At 44.9% G+C, this 24,073-nt stretch overlaps 1 protein-coding gene across 1 annotated transcript in view; it reads right to left on the minus strand.

The window, feature by feature from the left end:
* Positions 1-210: 210 nt before the first annotated feature.
* PLPPR4 (phospholipid phosphatase related 4) overlaps positions 211-24,073 on the minus strand; it is a 61,465-nt gene continuing 37,602 nt past the window's right edge. Inside the window, exons 4-8 of the mRNA XM_015420740.1 lie at positions 19,814-19,943; positions 17,830-18,025; positions 13,959-14,016; positions 10,839-11,012; positions 211-1,545 (exon numbers count right to left, since the gene is read on the minus strand). Coding sequence (XP_015276226.1) covers positions 211-1,545; positions 10,839-11,012; positions 13,959-14,016; positions 17,830-18,025; positions 19,814-19,943 — 1,893 coding nt within the window. The remainder of the gene's footprint in view (positions 1,546-10,838; positions 11,013-13,958; positions 14,017-17,829; positions 18,026-19,813; positions 19,944-24,073) is intronic.

The raw sequence follows: 24,073 nt of genomic DNA on the forward strand, positions 1-24,073 counted from the left end.
GCATTGTGCTTTCCCCCCCTGCAACATGAAATCCACAAACTCATGCACAATCACTACACATCAGCAACATCCAAAAACAGTCAGGCTGATGGTTGATATTTTGGCACATTAAGATTATTTCGGCATCAGCTCAAAAATAAAGAGAGCACAAAAGCTCATATCAAACAGTATTGATTGTTAGTGGCATTGCTTGGCTGGAGTCATCAGTTTTCATTCTTTGTAAGCTCTTGTTGGAGATGTTCCTTTGTAGAAGATGTTCCTGGTATTTTCTGGGCTGCTGCCTCTCTCTGGAATTAAAATGATATTACCTTTTCTTCGAAGTGTGGAGTCGCGGCTAGAGGAAATGGACAGGGTCTCTGAACCAATCTCACTGCCTTCCACCGGCGTGACCCTTATTGTAGTTATCCCATGATGGTGGTGCTCACTGTTATCAATGTTGCTTCTTTTTCTGTCACTGGATCCATAACTGTCTTTCAAAGATTCGCAGCTCTCAGAGTCCCTGTTCAGATCATTTAGCTCATATGTTTGACGAAGGCTTCCTTTCTCAGGGGCTTTCCACTTCCAGGAGCCACTCCCTTCCCCTTCTGATGGCATCTGAATGACAGGCCTGTTATTTTCAGGATGGGCCTCTACTCTTACTATGCCGCTTGGCTCGTGGTCTGTCAAGGCTTTATATCGGATGGCTCCTGTACAGGTGACTGTGCTGCCTTCAGAGCTCTTAGGGCTGCCCTGAAGCACACCTTGTTGCTTGGACATGGCTATGACCTGCATGATTCTTGGCTGGCTGTTGGTTCTGCATCCAACACTCTTCTCAGCAGCTTTCAACCACTTAGCTCTAGCTGTGCTACTTTTTGGAGATGTGTTGACATTCTCCTGCGTCTCTTCAGGAATATGCACAAGCTGTGAAGAACCGGGGCGTGACTGAATAGAGACCCTCGGCCCACCAGTAAGACCAGCACTGTTACAGCCTGGCACACTACCAGGCTGAATTTTCAGGTACTGATTGGTAGGCCCATGGTGATCCCCATTAACTCCCACTCTGGAGGGCTCAGAGCTTGACCTCATTTCAATTGCTCTCGGGGGTGACTGTCCAGAATCTGTCTCTATTACCTGCAGGGACAACTTACGACTTTCATTCTTGTTCTTCCATTGGGAGAGAAGCTGCTTTGAGCGGGCAGAATCCATAGATGCGTGAATAGTTGCATTCCGACGAGCTGACTCTTCCATTGCAGGTGTATTGGCTCTTGGCAAAGTGTTACTGAAAGTTACCATGTTCTCCTTTCCCATTGGACTTCGTGGTGTTATAATCTCTACATCAGCATTTGCTCTTTTAAGGTTAGTCAGGGAGCCGGTTTCTCTGTGGTTCCTTAACATACTCTCGGCATGGTGAGCAGAGATAACATCGTTGCTACCACCATTTTTACCGGGCAAAATTCTATTGGCATCTTGGCTCAGGTCAGTCAAAGACTTTAATGGTTCTCTGTGCTGGTTCTGATGAAGCATGTTCTCTTCACTTGGCAGAAAGTTCCCCACAGCATACAGGCCCTGGCATTGGGAGAAAAACAGGACCCCATTATGGAAAACAAGTCACTTTACTCATGGTAGCTTCTCATGTGTGGTACTTCAGGCACAATATAACTCTACCAAAATGCTCATATGTGTGCTCAGAGATTAATTTTTTGTTTGTCATTCACAGATGACTTTCTAATGAGTCTTTTGAGTTACCTGCCTGCTTTAGGATGCCCAAGGGGAGAGCCGAATAGGCAAAAACAGAAAAAGGGGTTACCAGGATCTTTAACTTTTCTGTGTTCCTATAAAACAGAGGTGTCAAACTCATTTGCTACGAGGGCTGGATCTGACATAAATGTCACTTTGTCAGGCCAGGCCACGTGTGCCATAAAATGTAATGTCAGGTATCAGAGACATAAACTTTATAAACACAGGCAAACCCAATTAACAATATTAATTTTTTTTACTAAAAATACAAATAAAACTAGCAATTGATTCCTAGCAGTGAAAGCAATTGATTTACTGGGGAACCCACAAAAGCCCCAATAAATGTATTTAATCATATGCAAGACTAGTTTTTTCCCAAGGAATACCACAAAAGGGGAAGTACCTTTCATTTCCATACATACCAATTGATTGCAGGCCGGGTAAGAGTCCTGGATGGGCCACTTCTGGCCCCCAGGCCTTATGTTTGACACCCCTGCTACAGAAGGACAATAGAACCCATCATGCCATCCAGGCACTTATCAGACTTGGATCTGCTTGGCTTTAGCATGATCTGTGTATTCCCTTCCAACCACACCCTAGTCCCTGCAACTCTGCCTTCCAAAACCAATCTTTTGTTATAGGATCAGCAATCTCTATTCATTTTCATAAACTGCTCGGTAGGGGAGATTGGTAGGAGCCATTCAACAACAGTATCTGGAAAGACTAACTGGGTAATCTGCCCCATGCAATTCTGGTGTTAATTCTAAGAAAGCAACACAGACAGTACAGAACTGTCTCCAAATGTCATCTTATTTATTTCAGAATTTTGGTTTACTCCCAGCTTTCTACTAAAATACCGCTTGACTGGTTTTTAAGCAAAAAGCAAATAAAAGGCAACAAAAAGAGCACACAATTAAAAACAATAAATCATGTAACAACAGCACTATAGCCATCAACTAAAAGCAGCAAATAAATTAAAGTAGCAATTTAAAAAGTCCAAATCCAGTCTCTTGAGCTACTTAATTATGAAAACAAGTAGGAGGCACCACAAAACATTACAGTGGCTGCTGTGGGGGCTTGTCCAATCTACAAAATGTTAGGAGGTTTCAACCAAGGCATTCTCCTGTGGGGGAGGAAACTGTTTCTAAATTGGTGCTCCTTGCAGACACAAAGATGATGTCTCCTGGGCTCCTCTTAAGCTTCTTCTGCCTCCAATAAAGTGGAGAGAAACCAGGATTGTTTCTGTTTTGAGGAAGAGGCAATTTGGCACCTGGAAACACACTGGCAGGTGCCATGACACCCTCAGGGACTACGTTGAAGATCGTTGATATAAAGCATGATTCAAAAAGCTCTGAATCTAAAATTATTTTTGATTTTGTGAGCTTTAACAACAGATGTTCCAATGGGATTTAAAATGTCAAATAATCAGAAAAACTGGGGATGGGGAGAACTAAAATCTATGAGAAATTGTATTGTTTATTATTATAGAATATGGTCTGGTCATGAGATATACTCACAATTTAGCGGTAAATAAGCTATGGCAAAATAAACTACAACATAATAAGTCTAAGGCATGTCTTCAATGTGACCAAAATAATTCAAAGGATTCTCAAAAGGTTTTTAAACATGATGGCTTAGATAAGATGAAGACCCCACTCTCATTTCAAGTACAGGGGTCGTTTCATAGAAAAAGAGCTAGGGGAACTCATTAGCATAACTCATTAGCATATGCCAGACCCCCTGACATCACCAGAAGTGTGTCATAAGGCCACACCCCCTGACATCACCGGAAGTGTGTCATAAGGCCACACACCCCGCCCCCAACGGCCCTCGCCGCCGCCGGCCTTGCAGCTCCACTGCCGAGCCCCATGAGGGGCCCGGCGGTGGATCTGCAAGGCCAGTGGGAGTGCAAGGAAGCCCTGCGAAGGCACTCCCTAGCCCCAGGCAGGCAGGGGTGGGGAGAGGCAGGGAGGAAGCAACTTAACCTCCCTCTTCTCCTGCCTCCTCCTGGCTGAATGAGGGCAAGAAGCGGGGTGGCCAGAAGCGGGGGGCTTCGTCATGTGCCCCGCCCCCGTACCTCACCCGGGGGAACTGCGATCCCCCGCGATTCCCCGCGAAATGACCTCTGTTCAAGTATAAAAAACAAACTGGAAGTTTGAGCAGCTTCAGTTTGCCTTGGGGCCATAAAGGAAGTGAGTATTTATCATTTGAACCTGCACTTGGTCTTGCTAATGGAAATCAGATTCCTTGCTTTGTTGTTATCATTTTCAAATAGGGCTGACAACCTACAGGTAATGGAAGGCGATCTCCTGCTATTACAACTGATCTCTGTCATCTCTGTCACCTGACAGAGATCAGTTCACCTGGAGAAAATGGCTACTTTGTAAGGTGTACTCTATGGCATTATACCTCATTGAAGTGCCTACCCTCTCGAAACCCCACCCTCCTCAGGCTCCACCCCCCAAATCCCAAGGTATTTCCCAACCTAGAGCTGGCAATCCTATTTTCAAAGATGTTTCTCTTAAGAACAGATATTTCCCCAGTGTGAATTGTGAACCTCAGTAGCTGAAGGGTTAAAACACTTTCCTGCTCAGTCACAAGGTAAACTGAGGCTGATCAAGTCTAGAATTTGCATGTTATGAACCAAACAAGAGGCACTACAATTCTCTTGGCTGTTTGAGTCCTCAGTCTTAAAACTGAACAGTTTTTATTCATTTAACTTTGCCTGAGAATCATTCCTGTCTTCTGCATTTACTTTTACAGCCATGCACCCTGATTTATTAATCCTTGCCTTGACCTAATTAGTCTTCAGCTCAAAGGCTGTATCCTTTCTGCTGCTTTAATAACCCTGGAATGCAGTATCTAGGTAAGAGGGAAATTAATCAGTATCAATTTACGCAGAACTACGGTAGGATTTTTGGCCACACTTTACACATTTGATGGTCCATTTGTATATATATTTACATACATACCCCTCTGAAAGCTGAAGAACACCATATGGCTTCTTCAGATTCACTATACTGTATATTCTACTATGGGACTATATGTGATTATTGCTGTTAAAGCTGACCTTATTAGCTTACTTACAGAAAGGTAGCCATGGTCCCGGTCACACGGGCTGGATAATGCGGGGGGGGGGGGGGGGGGGGCGTTTGTTCGGGAGGCATGGCTATTAGTGCCGTCACAATCTGATGCGCCCCAACGTGATCAGATGTGACGCCGTTGTTTCCTTGGGCGGTTGTTTGCAGCGCACTCCAACCAGGAAGCAGGGACTCAAGAGGAGTGCGCTGGGGCAATCAGACGGAGAGTGTCTGTCTGCAGCCCGTCGCTACCGTTTACTACTGGGGTTTCCAAGGTACTTTTAAAGTCCGCCTCTTCAGCCGGACGATACCGGTTGACCACGGGTGCGCCACGGTTGCCAGATGTGGCGGTGTGATCGCACCCATATAATCCGCCTGGCATTCGTGGCTCTCCTGCTGCAAACTCTGCGTGTGATTGGGGCCCATGGTAGTCTACTACAGCAAAATAAACAAAACTCCAGCAGCATCTTTAAAAGTACCAACATTCATTCTAGCATCAGCTTTTGGAAGACAGAGCTCACTTTTCAGGACCTACTTTTTAGAAAGTTTAATTGGCTCTTCTTAACATGTTGTCCCATACTATAATCTGTAATTGATGTCAGTTTTCTTAAGCTTCAGGGTGCTTCTTCCTCAATTAGTGTCGTTTATATTACTTACCTAGCCTGATACCCGTGCTTCACAACGGTATTTAACTTTTGTAAATTCAGTTATAATACTGATGATGTAAAGTTTGAAATGTAAAATTTGTTGTAGGAATACTAATGGAGAAGATTGTAGTGTAAAAAATGAAGTGAGACATAACATACTTTCCCCCTCTCTACTGAAGAACCTCTCTGTAGACTGGTGGGGCGGGCTCCCTCATGGCTTTAAGCACCCTGCAACCGCTGCTGCACCTGACAGACAATTGCCTGTTAAGTGTAGGAGGTGGGGGGATTATGTTGGAAGTCATCAGAGAGGCTAGGCCAGCAACATTGCTAAGGTGATCCTGCTGGGGTGGCGTCCCTGATGGATTAAAGTACCCTGGTCCTGCTCCTACACCTGACAGACACCCGCCTGCCTGGTGTTGGGGGGATTATGTTTAAAGGCATCAGGGAGGCTGGGCCAGCAGCAGGGCTAAGACAGTCTTGCAGAGCAAACCTCCCTGGCAGCTGTAAGCATCCCACCTCCTCTCCTACACCTGACAGGCAGCTGCCTGTCCAGTGTAGGAGAGGGAGGGGGAGGAGTATTAGAAGCCACTGTGGAGGTGAGGTTGGCAGGATCACGAAGACATTACTGCTGGGGCAGGTTCCCTCATGGCTTTAAGCACCGTGCAACTGCTGCTGCACCTAACAGACAACTGCCTGTCAGGTGTAGGAGGGGGGAGCATGTTTGAAGCCATAGGGAGGCTGGGCCAGCAGCTTTGCTTCACCTCACATTGAGCTCTGCAGCTGACCAATCAGAGAGTGGGGGGGTGCAAGGAGGCAGCAGCCTGGCAGCTGCATAGGAATCAATGGGGGGAGCACATTTTACCCCTTTTGACCCACTTAGGGGTTGAATTTCTAAAAATCCCTTCTTACTGAGCATCTATGCCATGGTAGGAGTGCTCTCCCCAAATATGGTGTTTCTAGGTCCAGGGGTTTGGCCTGAGCGTTGATTTTACGGTGAGGGGACTTTCTTTTATATATATAGATTGCCCTTTGTTTAATATGTTATCGAAGGCTTACACGGCCGGGCTGTATAACCATGGTCCTGGCATTGTACTACTACATACAGCCCAGAAAATTTACAACAACTAATGCCCTTTGTTTATCTGTACCCTATGAAAGATTGGAAGGAACCTCTGTCTTCTCTCATTGTCCACTATAATTATCCACTACCAGTGCTTCGCCAGGTTGAATACCAGATCAGGTACAAGGTTCTCTGGTCTGGGGCCAACATACTTTCCGGACTGCATTTCATGACATACCCCCCCCCCCGGAGAGCATTACAATCTAGGGAACAGAATGTCCTGGTGATCTCTGGCCCAAAAGACATCTGGCTATGTTCAACCAGAGCCAGGGCCTTTTTGGCCCTGGTGCTGGCCTCGTGGAACTCTTTGCCTAGTGACATCCATGCCCTGCAGAACTTGGTACAGTTCTGCAGGCCTGTAAGACAGATGGCAGGTCCTTAAAGAGATGGGAGTACCAGACCACCTCACATGTCTCTTGAGAAACCTGTATAAGGGCCAAGAAGCGACAGTTAGAACCGGATACGGAACAACTGATTGGTTCAGCATAGGAAAAGGAGTACGACAAGGATGTATACTGTCACCTTGCTTATTTAATATATATGCAGAGTACATCATGCGAAATGCTGGCCTGGATGAATCACAAGCGGGAATTAAGATTGCTGGGGAAAAGATCAACAACCTCAGATATGCAGACGATACCACTCTAATGGCAGAAAGTGAAGAGGACCTAAAGAGCCTCTTGCTCAGAGTAAAAGAGGAGAGCGCAAAAGTGGGCTTGAAGCTCAACATCAAAAAAACTAAGATCATGGCATCCGGCCCCATCACTCCTTGGCAAATAGAAGGGGAAGCTGTGGAAGTAGTGACAGACTTCACGTTCCTGGGATCCCAGATCACCGCAGACTGTGACTGCAGCCATGAAATTAAAAGACGCCTGCTCCTTGGGAGGAAAGCGATGGCGAACCTAAACAGCATGATAAAAAGTAGAGACATCACCCTGCCAACAAAAATCCGCATGGTCAAAGCAATGGTATTCCCAGTAGTCATGTATGGCTGCGAGAGCTGGACTATAAGGAAGGCCGAGCGCCGAAGAATAGATTCTTTTGAACTATGGTGCTGGAGAAGACTCTTGAGAGTCCCTTGGACTGCAAGAAGAACAAATCAGTCAATCCTCAAAGAAATCAACCCTGACTGTTCCCTGGAAGGCCAGATAATGAAACTGAAGCTCAAATACTTTGGCCACCAAATGAGAAGGGAGCACTCACTGGAGAAGACCCTGATGCTTGGAAAGATTGAAGGTCAAAGAAGACGGGGACGGCAAAGGATGAGATGGTTAGACAGTGTCATCGATGCAACGAACATGAAGTTGAGCCAACTTCAGAGGACGGCAGAAGACCGGAAGGCCTGGAGAGAGCTCGTCCATGGGGTCGCGAAGAGTCGGACTCGACTGTGCAACTGAACAACAAAAAGGCTGAGCTCTCACTTAGCAGACAGCAATGGTTTACCATTGAGCCTGGCTTCCATTACTCCCCCCCCTCCCCGGAAAGGGTATAAATTGGTATCAAATGCCACCTGTATTAATTTTACTGCATGTATTGTATTGTTTTAATTGTTAAATTGTTTAAACCAGGGGTGTCAAACATGCAGCCTGCAGGCTGGATCTGGCTCCCACAGGGCTTGTATTCGGCCCACAAGCAATTTGCTCTCATCTGCTTCCTTCTCCCATTCTTCTGCATCACAGCTTGCTTTGCCAGGCTCTCTCAATCGCACAGGAACTACAGAGCAAAGCCTCTCTTCCCTCCATTGCCCCCCCTGGAGTGCGGGACGGAAAGCGTGAGAGCTTACTTTGCCAGGCTCACTCAATTGCACAGCAGAGCTACTTAGCCAAGCCTCTCTTCCCTCTATTGGCTGAGGCTCCTCCCCCTCCTTGTCCCCTGGTGGGGAGGGAGGGAAATAGCGAGAGCTTACTTTGTCCAGTTCCCTCAATCCCATTGGAAAGATACAAAGCACCTTTAAGACTAACAAAGTTTTATTCAAGGTATGAGCTTTTTGTCTTGCTACAGAGGGAGGAAGGGAGGGAGGGAAGAAGGAAGGCAGAGAGAGAGAGAGAGAAAGAGAGAGAGAGTGTCTGTGTTTTGTTGGGCTTATTGTGCCAGGGCTCTCCTGGATGCAACTGGGTTTCCCTCCTCTTTTTCACTGTATTCAAGCCCTCATGATCCAGTCTTTCTCAGTAGGAAAGCAATGTGAACTATTTAGATGAGGAATAACAACAAGCTGGTGAGGTGGATTAGGCTGAGAGTGTGTGTTCAGACCAAGTTCACCCAGCACATTTCCTTTGTCAACTGGGGATTTTGAACTTAGACTTCCCAGATAGTAGGCTGATACTGACCACTATACATTATTGTCTCTCTGTTCTTGCACTGCCTCATAGGAGCTGTAGTTATTTCTGTGAGGAAGACTATAGTTTTGTAGACAAACACACAGCCCTCAGTCTGTGTCGGATGCCTTCTCATGATCTTGACCAGCACATGAAGCAACTTATGTACAAAAGCTCGCAATGCCCCGCCATTTCATGTTTTTCTTTGGGTCTTAGGCTCAGAGCACTGACCATGAGACTTCTGTAATGAATGTCAGTAAATTGAAAGTAGAGGTGTCAGTTATCAGAGACTGTTAAATAAACAAAATATTGCAAGAGTGCTAAAGTTTTAAGCATGTTTTATTTTACATTAAAAAAATTAATCATGTCAGTGTCCTTTATAAAGTTTATATCTCCACTACCTGGCATTACATTTTATGACACACATGGCTCGGCCTGATAAGGTCTCACTTATGTCAGATCCATCCCTCATAACAAATGAGTTTGACACCCCTGGTTTAAAATGAATTTAATTATTGATTGATATATGTATTTATTCGATGTTGTGTACTGCCCTGAGCCCTTCAGGGGAGGGCGGTCTATAAATTTAACAACAACAACAACATAAGTAGCAACCTAATCAATTCCAGTTCGTCATACCTGAAAGACTGATGGGATTCACACTAGGCTTCTCTCTTTGCTCCCAACTCCTCCCTTCCCATCTCCACTGTGGAATTTTTTTCCTATAAAAATGTAGAATATTTTTCCTCTGCATAGCATCTGAAGAAAACAGCTCTGACTTACAAAAGCTCACAGTGGAATATATGTTGTTAGTCTTTAAGGGGCCACTGGGCTTCTGTCTTATCAATATAAACATTGTCTCCTTTCATGAAAATATTGGGTAAAAATTTTTGTATTACATTTCATAGATATGAGCATGTACATGATGGTCACAAGTATAATCCTGCTCTCTGTGTGTGCAGAGGGCATAGGCCAGGTACGCAACGCATCAGGCCACATCATGGCAAGATGAGGCCCTCCACTCCTACCTTGGTATGCATCACCCAGATGCTCTGTGTGCACAGTATGCTTGCCAGAACCAGGAGTAAGTATCACACATGATAGGGCCACAGCTGCTAAGTGTCTTAAGAGCAGGAGTTGTACAGCTGGATGCCTGCAGACTTGGAGCAGGTACAGAAAGCCTGTGTACGCTGGTCTGGTCTTCCTCATTCCCCTTCCCTATTCTTTCCTCATTTGAGACAGTGACAGAAGGCCAGAGCAGCATACTCTCAGCATATCCCCCACTCTCTTAATTTGCTCGCACACAGAGCCTCCTCACCCTGCCCTTATACAAATTAGGGTTGACAGCTCTGGGTTGGGAAATACCTGGAGATTTTGAGGGTGGAGCCTGAAGAGGGTGGGGCTTGTAGAGGGACTTCAATGCCATAGAATTTACCTTCCAAAGAGTTCATTTTCTCCATGCGAACTGATATCTGTGACCTGAAGATCAGTTGTAATAGTGGGGGATCTCCAGCCGCCACCTGGAGGTTGGCAACCCTAATTTACAAATGGAGCACAGGGTCGTACCTCATAAAGTCTATGCATACATAAAACAAGACTATACACAAGTCCACTGGTACCTTAAAGACTAACTTTATTCCAGCACAAGCTTTCGTGAGTTAGAGCCACGTGAGAGGGATAAGGAAACTAGTCTGCTCAAGTCCCTTATCCTGGAGCAATAACTGGAACAGTTGGAGTAGGGATTTCCTCCAGGTTTCCCTTTTCCTCACTGCCTCTAGCTTGTATTTTTACTGTTTGGATTATTAGACCCCTTATATTTTTCAAACACATTATTTTTTAAAATTTATTTTCAGATGCAACGGTTAAATACCACATAGAAAATTGTCAATTAACTGTGAGATATTTAGCAACCAATATTATTTATTGAGTAACCAATTTTGAATATTTGCACTCTACTTACCAAATAAAGAGCAATTCCACCGCCAATTAAAAAGCCACAGTAAACATCAACTGGATGGTTTTTGTACTGGGTGATCCGAGTTAGTCCACAGATAATCCCACAGATGATAAACGCAAAGACTAGAAGTGGTTTCAGAAGTTTAGAGGAGTCGGTTAAAGTAGAATTGAAGTACATCTTTAAAACAAAATACATTAAAAAAAATTGAGTAAAAAATGGAAGTAGAATTCCCACCCTTCTGAGTCCTCTGAAGTTAATGGACAGAGAAGGGTGTAACTCTTTTTAAGATTGTATTGCAAGTCAGTCACCAAACCCACTTCAATTCTTCCTGCCTGTGTTTTTTTAAGAAATGTGGAGATCTGGGGACTGGCCTCAAAAAAGTCTCTTCCTAACTAGAGTGACAGACAGGCTAGGTTCCGCCTCTCCCTATGAGAACTGATGGAATGTTGGGGAGAGATAGTTGGAAAACAGCAGTTAAGTCGGCAGTTGGGAGTCGGCAGCTGGAGAACTGAGAGGGAAAAGGAGGGTGTCAGACTGAGTGAAAATGTGGAGAAGAACTGCTTATGGTAGGCTGAAAATAGTCAATTTGTAACCAAAGGACCCCAGTTGATCCCACTGAACAGTTGAAAAGTTCAATGGAAGTGAAAATTGCAACTCCTACTTTACTTTCTTCAGTGTGAATGCTAATACCACGAATAAAAGTTACTTCTTGTTTTGTTTAACCCTATGGGCTGCATGTCTAAGAGAAAGAAATGCTCACAATTTAATATCCCAGCCTCTCTCTATATATTATAAAATATGAGTAAATGGTGGCAGCACGTGAATGGAACAGTGTTTGAGACCCTAACCCCAAAAACTCTGTGTGAGTTAGGGCCTGTTATTAAAGTGGCTGGGCTACCATGTCTGTGGTTGTCTCTGTGAGTGAGAGAGAGTACCTGAGAGGGGAAATGGTCAGGGCTTTCTGTAATTTTAAAAGAGACAGGAAGGGTGGTGAATGTGACCTCCTGACTTACTTGTAAACTGAACCATGGGGGGGGTGTTTGTAGAGGGTGATAGGTGCTCTGTGTGAGTGGAGGAGTGTCTTATAAAATGGGAAGGTCTATCCCTTCATTAGCAGAGAACACCAACTCAAGGACTTGTATGCTCTCAGTGGTTAACTCCAGAATTTTATGCTGCATGCAGTGCAAACAGAACTCTTAGGCAGAGGTTCAAATCTATAAAATCTCTCCCATATTCTTACAATACTTAGAATATTCTCCTATGAACAAGTATTCTGTAGCTAATCTTGGCAAGAAGTTCTTTGAAATGTGTAGGGCACTTAATCCTTGGCCTATGTGTTGTGCTGGCTACAAAAGGAAACCACTCATGAGAGCTGCTAATTACATGTATTTGTAGCAAAAGGAAATGAATAAATTAGCTCTTGTCAGGGTTGGCAATCTTGAGGCAGGCTGGCAGTCAAGCCAAGGATGGAGGCAGGCAGTCTGAGAATACTTCAGCAAACTGCTCAACCAGTAGATGCTTGAAGTGAAAGGTCAAGTGGCTTTACAAGGCCAGTGGATCTCTTGTATCACCTGATCCCTAGTGAGTCAGTAGCTACAATAACACCTCTGACCATTTATAGTAGTGCTGCTGAAATACAGCAGAAAGCTTCTGAATTCCTCTCCTGCTCAGATTGTATCAGAAACACAGAATTAGGGTTGCCAAGTCTTAAAATCTTACTGGCGGGGGAGGCTCCGTTCTGCCCGGGAGCTGGCTGTCTGTGTGTGTGCGCAAAGCGCGCGCTGCCGCAACGTCACCTGAAGTGACGTCAGACATTGCTTGACGTTGGGGGCGTGGCCGAGCTTGTCGGGGGGGGAAACATATGTTCCCCCCCCCAACGAGCTCAGCCACGCCCCCAACATCAGCAACATGGCTGCAGCTTCGGGGCGGGGTTCCCCCCGGGCCCCGATTCTGCCGGGGCAGAAATCGGGGCTCCGAAGCGGGGGATTCCCCACCCCCCGGGCACATTTGGCAACCCTACACAGAATACCTACATTCCTTTGTCCTCCTTGCTGCAGCTTACCTGCTAAAAGAAACAGCAGTGAGGGGGTAGCCTCCCCTTCCTTCCCTGTCCACCTTCATCGAGTGGACACCTTGTGGACTACATAGCCAAGAGTGCAGCAGAATTTCCCTAGAAGCTGCTACTGAAGGAATGGGAGGCCAGTGGGAGGAGAGACAGAAATACTCTGCCTGCAAAACGCTACCATCAGCAGGGACTATGGAGGGGAAAGAGGGAGGAGAATGACACTTTCCAGTCATATTTGAGTAGGACGTAGCAGTAACCTAATAGCTTGGCTTTCCCAAGACTTGTTCTGATGAGCCCATTTCTGATAAAAGCCATGGTGCCATGTTACAACATTATGCTTGGCAGGCTGTCAGACGGAACTGCTGTACCAAAACCTGAATATGGCCTTTAATCTGCAAAGACTGGAAAGCACTTTCCCAACATCTAACCCTAAAGTTGTTGCTTGTTTAGCCAGTTTGGTGTGGTGGTTAATTGCGCGGACTCTAATCTGGGAGAACCGGGTTTGATTCTCCACTCCTCCACTTGCACCTGGCTGGATGACCTTGGGCAACCCATAGTTCTGGCACAGCTGTTCTTGAAAAAAGAGCAGTTTCTGTCAGAGCTCTCTCAGCCCCACCTACCTCACAGGGTGTCTGTTGTGGGGAGGGGAAGAGAAAGGAGTTTGTAAGCCACTCTGAGACACCTTTGGGTAGTGAAAGGCGGGATATAAATCCAATATCTTCTCTTCTTCTCTTCTAATCCATTTAAACAGAAACATTATCGCTACCAAGGACATGTTTAATTACTGGATATGAAGGATTTGTAGTTGTGTAGCTGTATAACAATAGTTTTTAAAACATTTATTTAAAAATTATGGGGGAGAAAATATTTCTTGAAAAGGTTTCTTTCCCCATTTTTCTAAAAATGCCCACTGGGTGAGGGGAGATTAGAAGCAACCCAGTCTTTTCTTGCCTTTTCTGGCATTACTAGTCTTAATGATCTTGCTTTAAAACGGACACAAAATGACATTTTGACTTTCCCCCTTGTAAAAACTATTATGAACAGGCTTAATTACTTACTGAAACATACACAGCTGCAAAGGCTGCCAGAGTAGCGTGTTCCGAAGGGAATGACTTTCTGCAAAGGAAGGACACCCAAATTAAATTTCTCACTTAAAACACATTCTGCTAAGGTTGGGTTTAAAAAATAGTGAAAGCACTGGGTAGTCCAGTCCCTTAATCATGTGTAGCTTGCAAGATTCAATCAAAGAAACAAACATTGGATTGCTAGAAAAAAAATATTTTATTTTTGTAAATTCACTTTTGGTATTCTGGAAAGAACAGCTGCTACATCCCATAGTAACAAATAACATATTTTGATTGCAAAGATTAAATTTCTCATCTCAAGTTGTAGAATTTCTATTTCAGCAGTCATTTGAGGAAAGGAACAAGCTAAACCTTGAACCCACTGATACAAAATCAGAAGCACTCCTCCTCCATGGACTACTGCTACACAGGGGTATGTTGCCATCTCTTCACAGTCACTAGTCAATTTGAGTGTTCATGTGTCTAGCTGAAAGCCACAAGCCAGTTGGTCCGAGTGAGCATATGTTGCCCTGCGGGGGCCCCTGGCACTCTCATCCATGAAGATTGAAGTACTTGGTGCACATAATGGCAACAACTCTCGGTAGGTGCAGGTGAACGTTTCCAAATGCAAGGGCAGGTTCACAGATGAATATCTATCACCTGATTCCCTACACCTCATCTCTCTGCACTGGATGATTTCTCGGCTGATCTGATTCTATCGAGATACACAGTGTTTGTGGTGACATGACCAAATGTGAGGAATTCTGTAGTGTTAGATCATATACAACTCATCACTTGAGGGTTGCAGCTATCAAGTGGTGAACTGGCAACAGTATGGGATATCTGGATTGCAGTCACTTGGCCCAAACGACCATATATTTCTTGAGAACAGATGGAAGGTGATCCATATATAGACGAGTGAAACCATTAAAATTCTGTGGGTTTTGAACACTGGCTAATCTTATATATGTACCCTTTCACCTCCTCAAGACAAAACATTTGCATTATAGTGTCTGTCTGAAATGCTATGAGACACAAAAGGCCATAGTTTTGGAAGCTGCACTGCACCTGAAGTAATACAACTGATGACACAGCCTAGTTATTGCGACCAGATTCACTACATTGCTAAGGGCAGAATTAAATCTTTGGCAATTCTGTTTTTATCCAGGGCTATTTTTGGGCAGGAACGCACAGGAACGGAGTTCCGGCTGGCTCCCAAGTTGGCCACGCCCAGCAGGAACTCATTAGCATAATAGACCACACCCAACAGCAGAAACTCATTAGGATTGGCTACATTAGGGGTTTGTGGCCTAACAGGCAAAGGAGTTCGTGCTACAAAAAAAAGTTTTGGGTTTTGACAACAAAGGTAAACACAATAAGGAGCAAAAGGTGGGTGTGGCTGGATAACCACACTTCTGGTAACATGTAGGTGTGGCCTAATATGCTAATGAGCTGCACTGTCAGGGGTGTGGCCCAATATGCTAATGAGTTCCTGCTGTTCGGTGTGGCCTATTATGCTAATGCATTCCTGCTGGGTCCTGCTGGGCTTTTTCTACAAAAAGAGCCCTGTTTTTATCCCATGCTTTCTCCAAGCTGTTCAGGTAATGTTTATGGCTCTCCCTCCCGACTTTGTCCTCACAACAAGTCTGTGAGGTTGGTTGGTTATGCTGAGAGAGTGAGAGAGAGACTGGTGCAAGGTCAACCAGACTGCTTTCACATGGGGATTTTCACTCATACAGGCTGCAGGAAGCCCCCCTCTCATACTATATGGGAATGTGTAGTCTGAGCACCACTAGTCTGGCTCCTGTGTTTTCCCCTTTGTGCAGAGAAAATAAAAAAGTTTATGTGGCTCAAATGGGGAAAAGGGGGGTGGCTGTGGGCACAGCATCCATTTGGATGCTTCAACTACAGCTACTACTAGGGGTGGGGTGGGAGTGAAGCTAAGCTCTGCTTTCAAAATGACACAGGGCAGCTTGCTGCTGCATACATCTCCTGCCCTTTTAGTCCTTTAAAGGGCCTTTTCCTTTTAGTACTAAGAGCATGACTCAGTAAAGAGCAGGAAAGGGAGGAGAAAGGAGGGTTCTGGGCCATAAGAGCCCTCCAACACTGTGCAGGTGCAACAGAGAAAACAGGGAGGAGTGAGGGTAGTGGAAAGAGCAAGAATGGATGTGCGTGAACCCCTTTCTCACCCTCTCCCACACCACATGCTCTTGCTGCTATTGTTTTCATGCCTCCTATGCAGAAGCAGCTCCAGTGGGTCTTCGTTGGTAAGTATGGATTTGAGTCTGGATCTCCCAGATCCTAATCTGACCCTCAAAGAGAGCCAGTTTGGAGTAGTGGTTAGGAGCGCAGACTTTAATCTGGGAGAACCGGGTTTGACTCTCCACTCCTCCACATGCAGCTGCTGGAGTGACCTTGGGTCAGTCATAACTTCTTTCAGAGGTGTTCTCTCAAGGGCAGTTCTCAACAGAGCTCTCTCAGCCCCACCTACCTCACAGGGTGTCTGTTGTGGGGAGGGGAAGGGAAAGGGATTGTAAGCCATTCTGAGTCTCCTTCGGGTAGTGAAGGGTGGGGTATAAATCCAATCTCTTCTTCTTCAAACCACTATTCCACTCTGGTGTAGTTCATAAGAGGTCTGACAAGTCTGAGAGGTGCTGAACGAGTGTAATGCAGCAAGCTTTTTTGTGTGTCTTGACCTCAGTCTCCGGAAGTTACATTTTAATAATTCCTTTCTCTCAAAAGCACGCCAAAAAAAAGGTCATTACTATAAGGAACTCCCACTAAGAGCAAGACTTCAGAACTGCTGCCTATTAAACAGACTTAGCTCCTCAGAAGAAGGAAAAAACTGCAACAGAATTTATGGCATATGGAAAAAGTGCAGAATTCATCCTGACCTTTAGAAATGGGACACATAAATAGAAAATAGATGGCAACACGTTGTGAAATGTCTGCCCCCTTAGAATGTCAAGGCACTCTTAAGGGTAGGCACTCTTCTGTGCAAGTTGGGGGACTTGAAAAAAATGGTAGAGAGAGGATTTTTTTAGGAACATGGGTCAAGTCGCATTGGCTGTCTTGGCCTTTCTCTGTTAGTCTTCTCTGAATAATTCATGAAATCTTTGGCCCAAATTTTAGCTACTGATTAGTTTTTCTCATTTGAATATGTGTTATAGGTCACTGTGTTTTCATGCAGCCAGTGTTCCCACTGAAGTCAATACAAGTTTTTTGTAAACACACCAGGGAGTTATACGCATCAAATTGTAGTGACGTTATCTTTCTGATTATTGTATGTGTATACGAGTCTGTTTGGAGATGGTCTGAGAGCAAGATACAACTATGAAACCACTGGCTGTTCCCAACATAAGGCATATTTTAATCAAAAACAGATAGGGAAAGATTATAATGCTGTCCTAAACAGAGTTAACATCCCTTGAAGACAATTTAAGTCTAAGAGTCTAACGCTGCTTAGGAATGCACTCAGTCACTTGGGGATCTGTTTTGTTGGTTAATTTTCATTGAAGGCAGAAGGCAGTGGTGAATAACCAACATTTTTACTTACTGTAGCAATCTCACTTCATGCCTAAAATCTGAAAGGGATTTACTGAGAACAGAATCTGCTGCTATCTGCATAGCACCATCCCTTTATTTGCATATGTTCGCAGTCCACTTCTTGGTCATAACTGTTGATCCATCTTGTATATGCACAATCATGACAAAGCACCTTTGAGTCTTATCAAATTGTTGAGTTTATCAAAAGATGAATGTACACAGAGCTAGACAGAAACAACCAGCATGCAACACAGTCTAGATGGAGGTAATAAATGTTGAATAGGAACACAATTCAAGAAATTGCATTTCTGTGTCTTACCTTCCATCATTGATGATGACGGGATCGGGTCCTGAGCAAATATCCTCCACAATGTAAGAATTTTCTGAGCAAGACACGTTTAGGGATGTATAGTTAGGTTTGCATACAGTCAGGAAGTATGGTGTCTGATATCCTGTTGACAACTGTATAATATCTGTGATGAGAGCTGTGGCACAAAGGCCAAACACATGGACACCTAAAAGAAGCAGGAAAGCCTGTTAGATGCTTGCCTCATTGGAAAGGCTACTGGATTCTATTTGGTTCTGCAGCTTGGATCCCACAGTAAATTGCTGATGAAGGGATTTCCGTCAGCAAAATGGAAATTCCTCATTACCGAGATGATCCCCCAGAAGGCTAAGCCCCAGGAACAGTAGGAGGGGATAGTCAGAGGTCTGCAGAAGGGTGTGGGACATCAGCCAAAATTACCCTCCCTTCTGTCACTGAAAATTTTCCGCAGTGTTTAGCACCATATCTGCCCTCCCCTCGAACAACTTTATTTCACGTTTGGTGCCTCCATCATCTATTTAACAGATATGGCAAAATATCTGCTGGTTTCAGCTTTTAGGAAAGCAATGCTCCACATTTAAATGTTAAACCTCCCTTTATATTTCATATGTAAAGCACCAGATGATGCCAACTCCTTAATGGAAGTTGATCAACAACAGGGAGGTTTTATTGTGTAGTGAAATATACTTTCAGTCTTTTAACTATAAATACAGTGCCCCTCAAGAATAAAGAAGGTGAACATCCTTTATCTAACCAATAAAGCAAAGCAAAATTAACAATGAAAAACCAAAACCTAGTTAAAGTTAACAAACAAGATCCTGAATATATAAGTCAGATGGAAGTCCCAATGATTTCAATGGGACTTTCTTCTAAATAACTTAACATTGGGAAGTTGGCTGTGTGGCAGCGACAGTTTTCTTCAGGGATCTCCAACTTTTTTGAGCCTGTGGGCACCTTTGGAGTTCTGACACAGTGTGGTGGGTGCAACCACAAAATGGCTGCCACAAATGGCTGCCACAGCTTACCTTCAGTCACATAGTGAAGATCCTTGGACTGTGGTGGTAGGTAATGCCAAAATAACATTTTTAAAAATCTGCACAGCCAGTCAGAAGCCTTGCTGGAGAAAAGCTCACCTGGCCTTGCTCACTATGGTCCCTTCCGCACTAAATCTTAAATACTGGTTCAACCCTATCCCTGAACTTACATTCTACACTACACGTGAGTTCACCCTTGTAATTATCTCAGGGTATTTTTACATTCTACACTACACTCGAGTTCAGCCCTGTAATTATCTTGGGGTATTCCCCCCCCCCCCCGGTTTTGCCCCACACTTGTCCCAGGATAAAGAGATGCTGTTATAACCAGGGTAAATGCAAAGTATTGTATCGCGAGTTGAACTCTGATAAAACCAGGGATGAGATCCAAGTGCAGAAAGGACCTTTACACACTTGGTGGGTGCCAGGAAAGGTGTTGGTGGGCACCATGGTATTCACAGTCATCACTATAGGGACTGCTGATGGATCTATTTTTATCCACCCTATCCTCCAAAGATCACAGGGCAGCATACATGATTCTCCATTTCCCATTTTAGCAGCACAACAATCCTGTGAGAGGTAGGTTAGAAGACCATGTGACTGGCCCATGGTCACCCAGAGAGTGGGTTTTGAACCCAGTTCTCTCAGAACCTAGTCCAAGACCTTAACCATTACAGTGCACTGGATTTCTTCTCGTGTTGGCTTTCATTACTGAACAGTCAACAGAATGTTTTATTTATTTCATCATTTAATGCAAGAAAAATGCACAGGGCCATGCAAATGGAAATATAAGCTGTTCGAAACATCAATAACACAATAAAAAAGAAACATCATAAGTGCTTTGGACTTATGCATTGACACTGAGTAGGCCTATGAAGTATATCTAAAGAATGAAGATGGGTCTCATCAAAACCAGATTCTCTTCAGCAAAAAAGGCAACCCACCAACAAATCGGACTGCTCTCCTAAGGAAAGAGTTGAAGTTGCAGCCACCTGCATTGATATTGGCTTCAGCTCCAATTCCATTTCGACGTTTAGAAAGGCAGCAGTAGAGAATCCCTTCTCCCACCATGATCTGCAATAAAAAATGAAGGGTTTTATTTATTTATTTATTTATTTAGGTATTTTTACCCCGCCCTCCCCGCAAGCGGGTTCAAGGTCATTGTTACAGGGATTTGTCACACCATCATTTGATCCAAAGGACATATCAAATTGTAAGAGAACAACCTTCATTTACCAAAGTGCGCATGTCATTAAAAGCATTTTGCTGTGTAGACATCCATACTGCAATTTTCATAAGTGAGGGTGGGAGAGAAGGTGGCATTGTCTGTTATGAATACTCTTTGAGCATGTACCATACTTCTATAGTCTTACAAACACCTTGTTTTCAAGATGCTTGAGGTGTCTGGAAACTCTTTGCTTCACTATTCATTTTTGTGAATTCCGAACAGCACCTCCTGTTTTTGATATTTGCTGCAAACATACATGTTGCTGTTCTTTTCTGCACCAATTTCCTTCTTCTTCACCTTCAGTGCTGTCATTTGCACTCACTGCCATTTAATTCCATTGCTTGAGGTAACTCATGTGACTTTGTTGGTGACATATCAGGGTGTCATCTCTGATATGGTAATATTAGGGACATCTATAAACAAAATCATGTGTGGGTCATGCTAAGAAGAGCTGAGGGAACAAAACCAGCACTGGAATAATGGGAATGTTCAGTGAGGCATGTAAATTTGGTTTACACCATCCTAATTTTAAGGCAAATTTCAGAAACAGAGAACATTTGGTGCAGCCATGTTCTATTTATTTAAAATTGTTTTATCTTACCTTTCAGTCAGCAAAGATCCTCAAGGCAAATTAAAAGACAGGTGAGTGGAGGCAAGCCATGGAAAGCTTGGAAGGTTAGGATGAGTTTGTGCTGGATTTGGGAGGGGATGAAAAGCTGGGATAGGAATTTAAGGTGTCCATATAATCAGAGCAATGGGAACTGAAAGATCCTTGAGGCCAATGCTGGTACAGATTAGGGGACCTAGGTGCAACAATGGAAGACCAGATACAAGGAGGATGTAGTAGTCACAAAGGACACAATTTCATTTAAATGCAAAATGGCTCATTCCAACTATCAAATAATGTACCTGTATGTGTGAACAAACCCTGAAGCACTTAATGCTGAGTTGTGTGTGTGTGTGCTACGGATTCTTCTTATCATCTGAGCTTGTTTCCAAAACATTTGAAGTGTAAAGCTAGAAAGGCAAGCAATTTATTTGTAAATACTCTGTTAAAAACATAGGAATCAGTGGAGAACTGCTGATATAGCAGACTTCTCAGGATGTGGATAACAGAGCACGGAGGTCTGACACCACTGCAAGGCCAATAACCTCCTTCCAGCTGCACACTGCAATCTTAATGGATTTTTCTTATTCCCCCTACAGCAAAATAAGGGCAGTGAAGGTTGTATAATTCCAGGAGAATATAGATGATAAAGGGGATTTGGGGAATTCTACAGGCAAAGACCTACTACTGAAAACAGACTCTAACAATCAAATAATTCAATCTAGCCATTACGATGATGGGACTTCAATCAACAGCAAAGATCTTAAATTAACAATTAGTTTTGCAGAGTCCTCCATTGCTTTTTGCAAGGTTCACTGGCTTATGTACATGAAGAGCCTGCTTAGAAGATGATATGATTCTAAGAGAACTTTCTTCTATTTCAGAAGAGCAATATGGAAAAGAAATTAAATTCTGGCACACCCTCTTGTTGTGAACCAGGACAGCCATACCAAGGTTTACCACAGGAGTGACTGGTTTTTGAGATACTTAAGTGGGAAAAGAACTATAGATATGTCAGCCATTCTAGAAAATCACACATTCTAGATTAGTGATTTTAATGAGAGCCAGATGGCTCCCACTGGAACATCTACAATTCCTGAGGGGCATTCAGAATGCTGAGGGCAAATAGGAGTATGCAGGATTTAAGGCAGCACTTTCTCCCTACTTGCTATCTTCTGACAGCTAGTAGAGAGCAATTGTTTATACTATCCACCACTACCTAAGGATAAAATCCCAGATTCCGCCCTCCCCTTGAGGCCCTTAACTAGTGACATTGAAGAATCTAACCTAATATTATGGACTTGTCTGATGGCTATCAAGCACCTGGGTCTCATTGAATGTCTGCTTGATATGTGTGTTGTTGTTGTTCAGTCCCACAGTTGAGTCTGACTCTTCGTGACCCCATGGACCACATCATGCCAGGCCCTTCGGTCTTCCGTCGTGCTCCAGAGTTTGCTTAATTTCATGTTCGTTGCCTTGATAACACTGTCTAACCATCTCATCCTTTGCCGTCCCCTTCTTCTTTGACCTTCAATCTTTCCCAGCATATCTGTCAGCAAGCTGCCATTATGTTTTGTGTGACCTCTGTGTACATATCCTTACCCTGCTGCACCCGGCTTGTTTCTACCATCCTGCTCCTGTGCTGGAATGCATAAGATAACTACTGGAGGTTGTGTGGGGGAGAAGATGCTGTAATGCTTGCCTATTGCTTATCTCATGAGAACTGCACCTGTGTTTTGTCTTATGTTCTGCCTGGTTCCTATGGACTGGGCGCGCAACCGTTTCATTAGCCCGCCAGCGGGAATGTTATTCATTGGATATGTATCTGTTTGAATTTCCTTTATTATGCTTGACCTACCTGTGTATCCCCAGTTCTAACAAAGAACGTGTTTGAGTATGTCTTCAACGCTTTGAAATAAATTTTGCTTTTCTTGAAAACGTGGATTTATTCTCGATGCTTGGGGATCCAACATATTGTTAGAACTCCCTTTTTCCTATCGTTCCGAATCTGGCAAGATCATGAGCGGAGCTGAGGGAGACCTACCGAAAACGGAGGGGGATTCAGGATCGGTCCCACACACCTCCGCTCCTTTGGTGACTGCAGCCTCGCTGGAGGGTGCCGTGGGGGGAACGACTCCCCGCCGGCCTGCACATCTGTCTTGGCCGCCTCCGACCCCTTCGCACTGGGGTCCGCGGAAGACTCAACAGCAGGATGACTGGACTATGTACAACACTCAGGGCACCCGAGAGGTGTACTCCCGTCGAGGGAGCGGATTACGTGAAAGTCTGTTTGACAAGGGATTGTTCCCGGAGCCGGGGACTACCTCGGAGAAGGGGAGTTCCAAGCAAGACCTCGAGGAGTGGATGTTCGAGCCATCGGGGCCGCGAGGCCACGCAGAGGATGAGGAGGGCACCGGAGCCTTCCAAACGGAAGAGGACTATGACCCACCCCCGGACTATCGACCTCGGGACCCCATCCCGGAGGAAACCACCGGGGAACGACTGGAGGAACTGGAATACTCAGTGAGGGACTTGTTGAGGGCATTCCAGGATGTAATGGAAGCTCTGCCGGGAATGATGGACATTAGAATGGCTAATTTTCTTGATGCACACGCCGCGCAACAGCAAGTTGCCCCAGCACCGGGAGTTCCCGCGCCGCAGGTGCCTGCCCAGCCACCGGCCGGACCTCCGCAGCAAGTAGGGCCTGCGCAACAGCCGATGCCGGGGGGTCCGCCAGGACCGGGCCTGCCGCCACCGATGAGGCCAGTGCCAGCGGGACCACCGGTTGCTCCGGGTCTCCCTCTCAGGGGAGTTCCGGGGCAGCTGGGACCGTTGGTAAGGACTCCACGGCCCAGACCCAAGGATTTACTGGAGGCTACCTTTGACGGCAACCCAGAGGAACTCGCCTTCTTCACGGTGAGGGTGCACAAATTCGTAGAAGAGAGCCGACACCTCTTCCGAAATGAAGCTGCTCTCATCGATGTCATCTCGGCGAGACTGAAAGGAGACGCCGCCACATGGTATGTGGGACTGCACAATGACCGCGGTCCGGAACTTTTGAATTTGCGAGCATTCATGTGGGCGCTGCGGGCTCGGTTTGAGGATGTCAACGCGAGCCAAAGGGCCAAAGCATTTCTCCGCACCTATCGTCAGAATAAGAAGTCGGTCCGTGAATACACGCTGGAATTCCACAAGCAGGCAGCAAAGCTCCGAGACTACCCCGATCACATTTTGGCTGAAATGTATCGATTGGGACTCAACGCGGACATCCGAGAAACGGTTTTGAAGACTGTTAATCCTATCTCCCTGATGGCTTGGACCCAGGAAGCTGAAAATGCAGAGGATCGGCTAAACACCATCAAGCTCGAC

Source organism: Gekko japonicus, unplaced genomic scaffold, assembly GCF_001447785.1.
Source record: "Gekko japonicus isolate JY-2015 unplaced genomic scaffold, Gekko_japonicus_V1.1 scaffold1582, whole genome shotgun sequence".
Lineage (NCBI taxonomy): Eukaryota > Metazoa > Chordata > Lepidosauria > Squamata > Gekkonidae > Gekko > Gekko japonicus.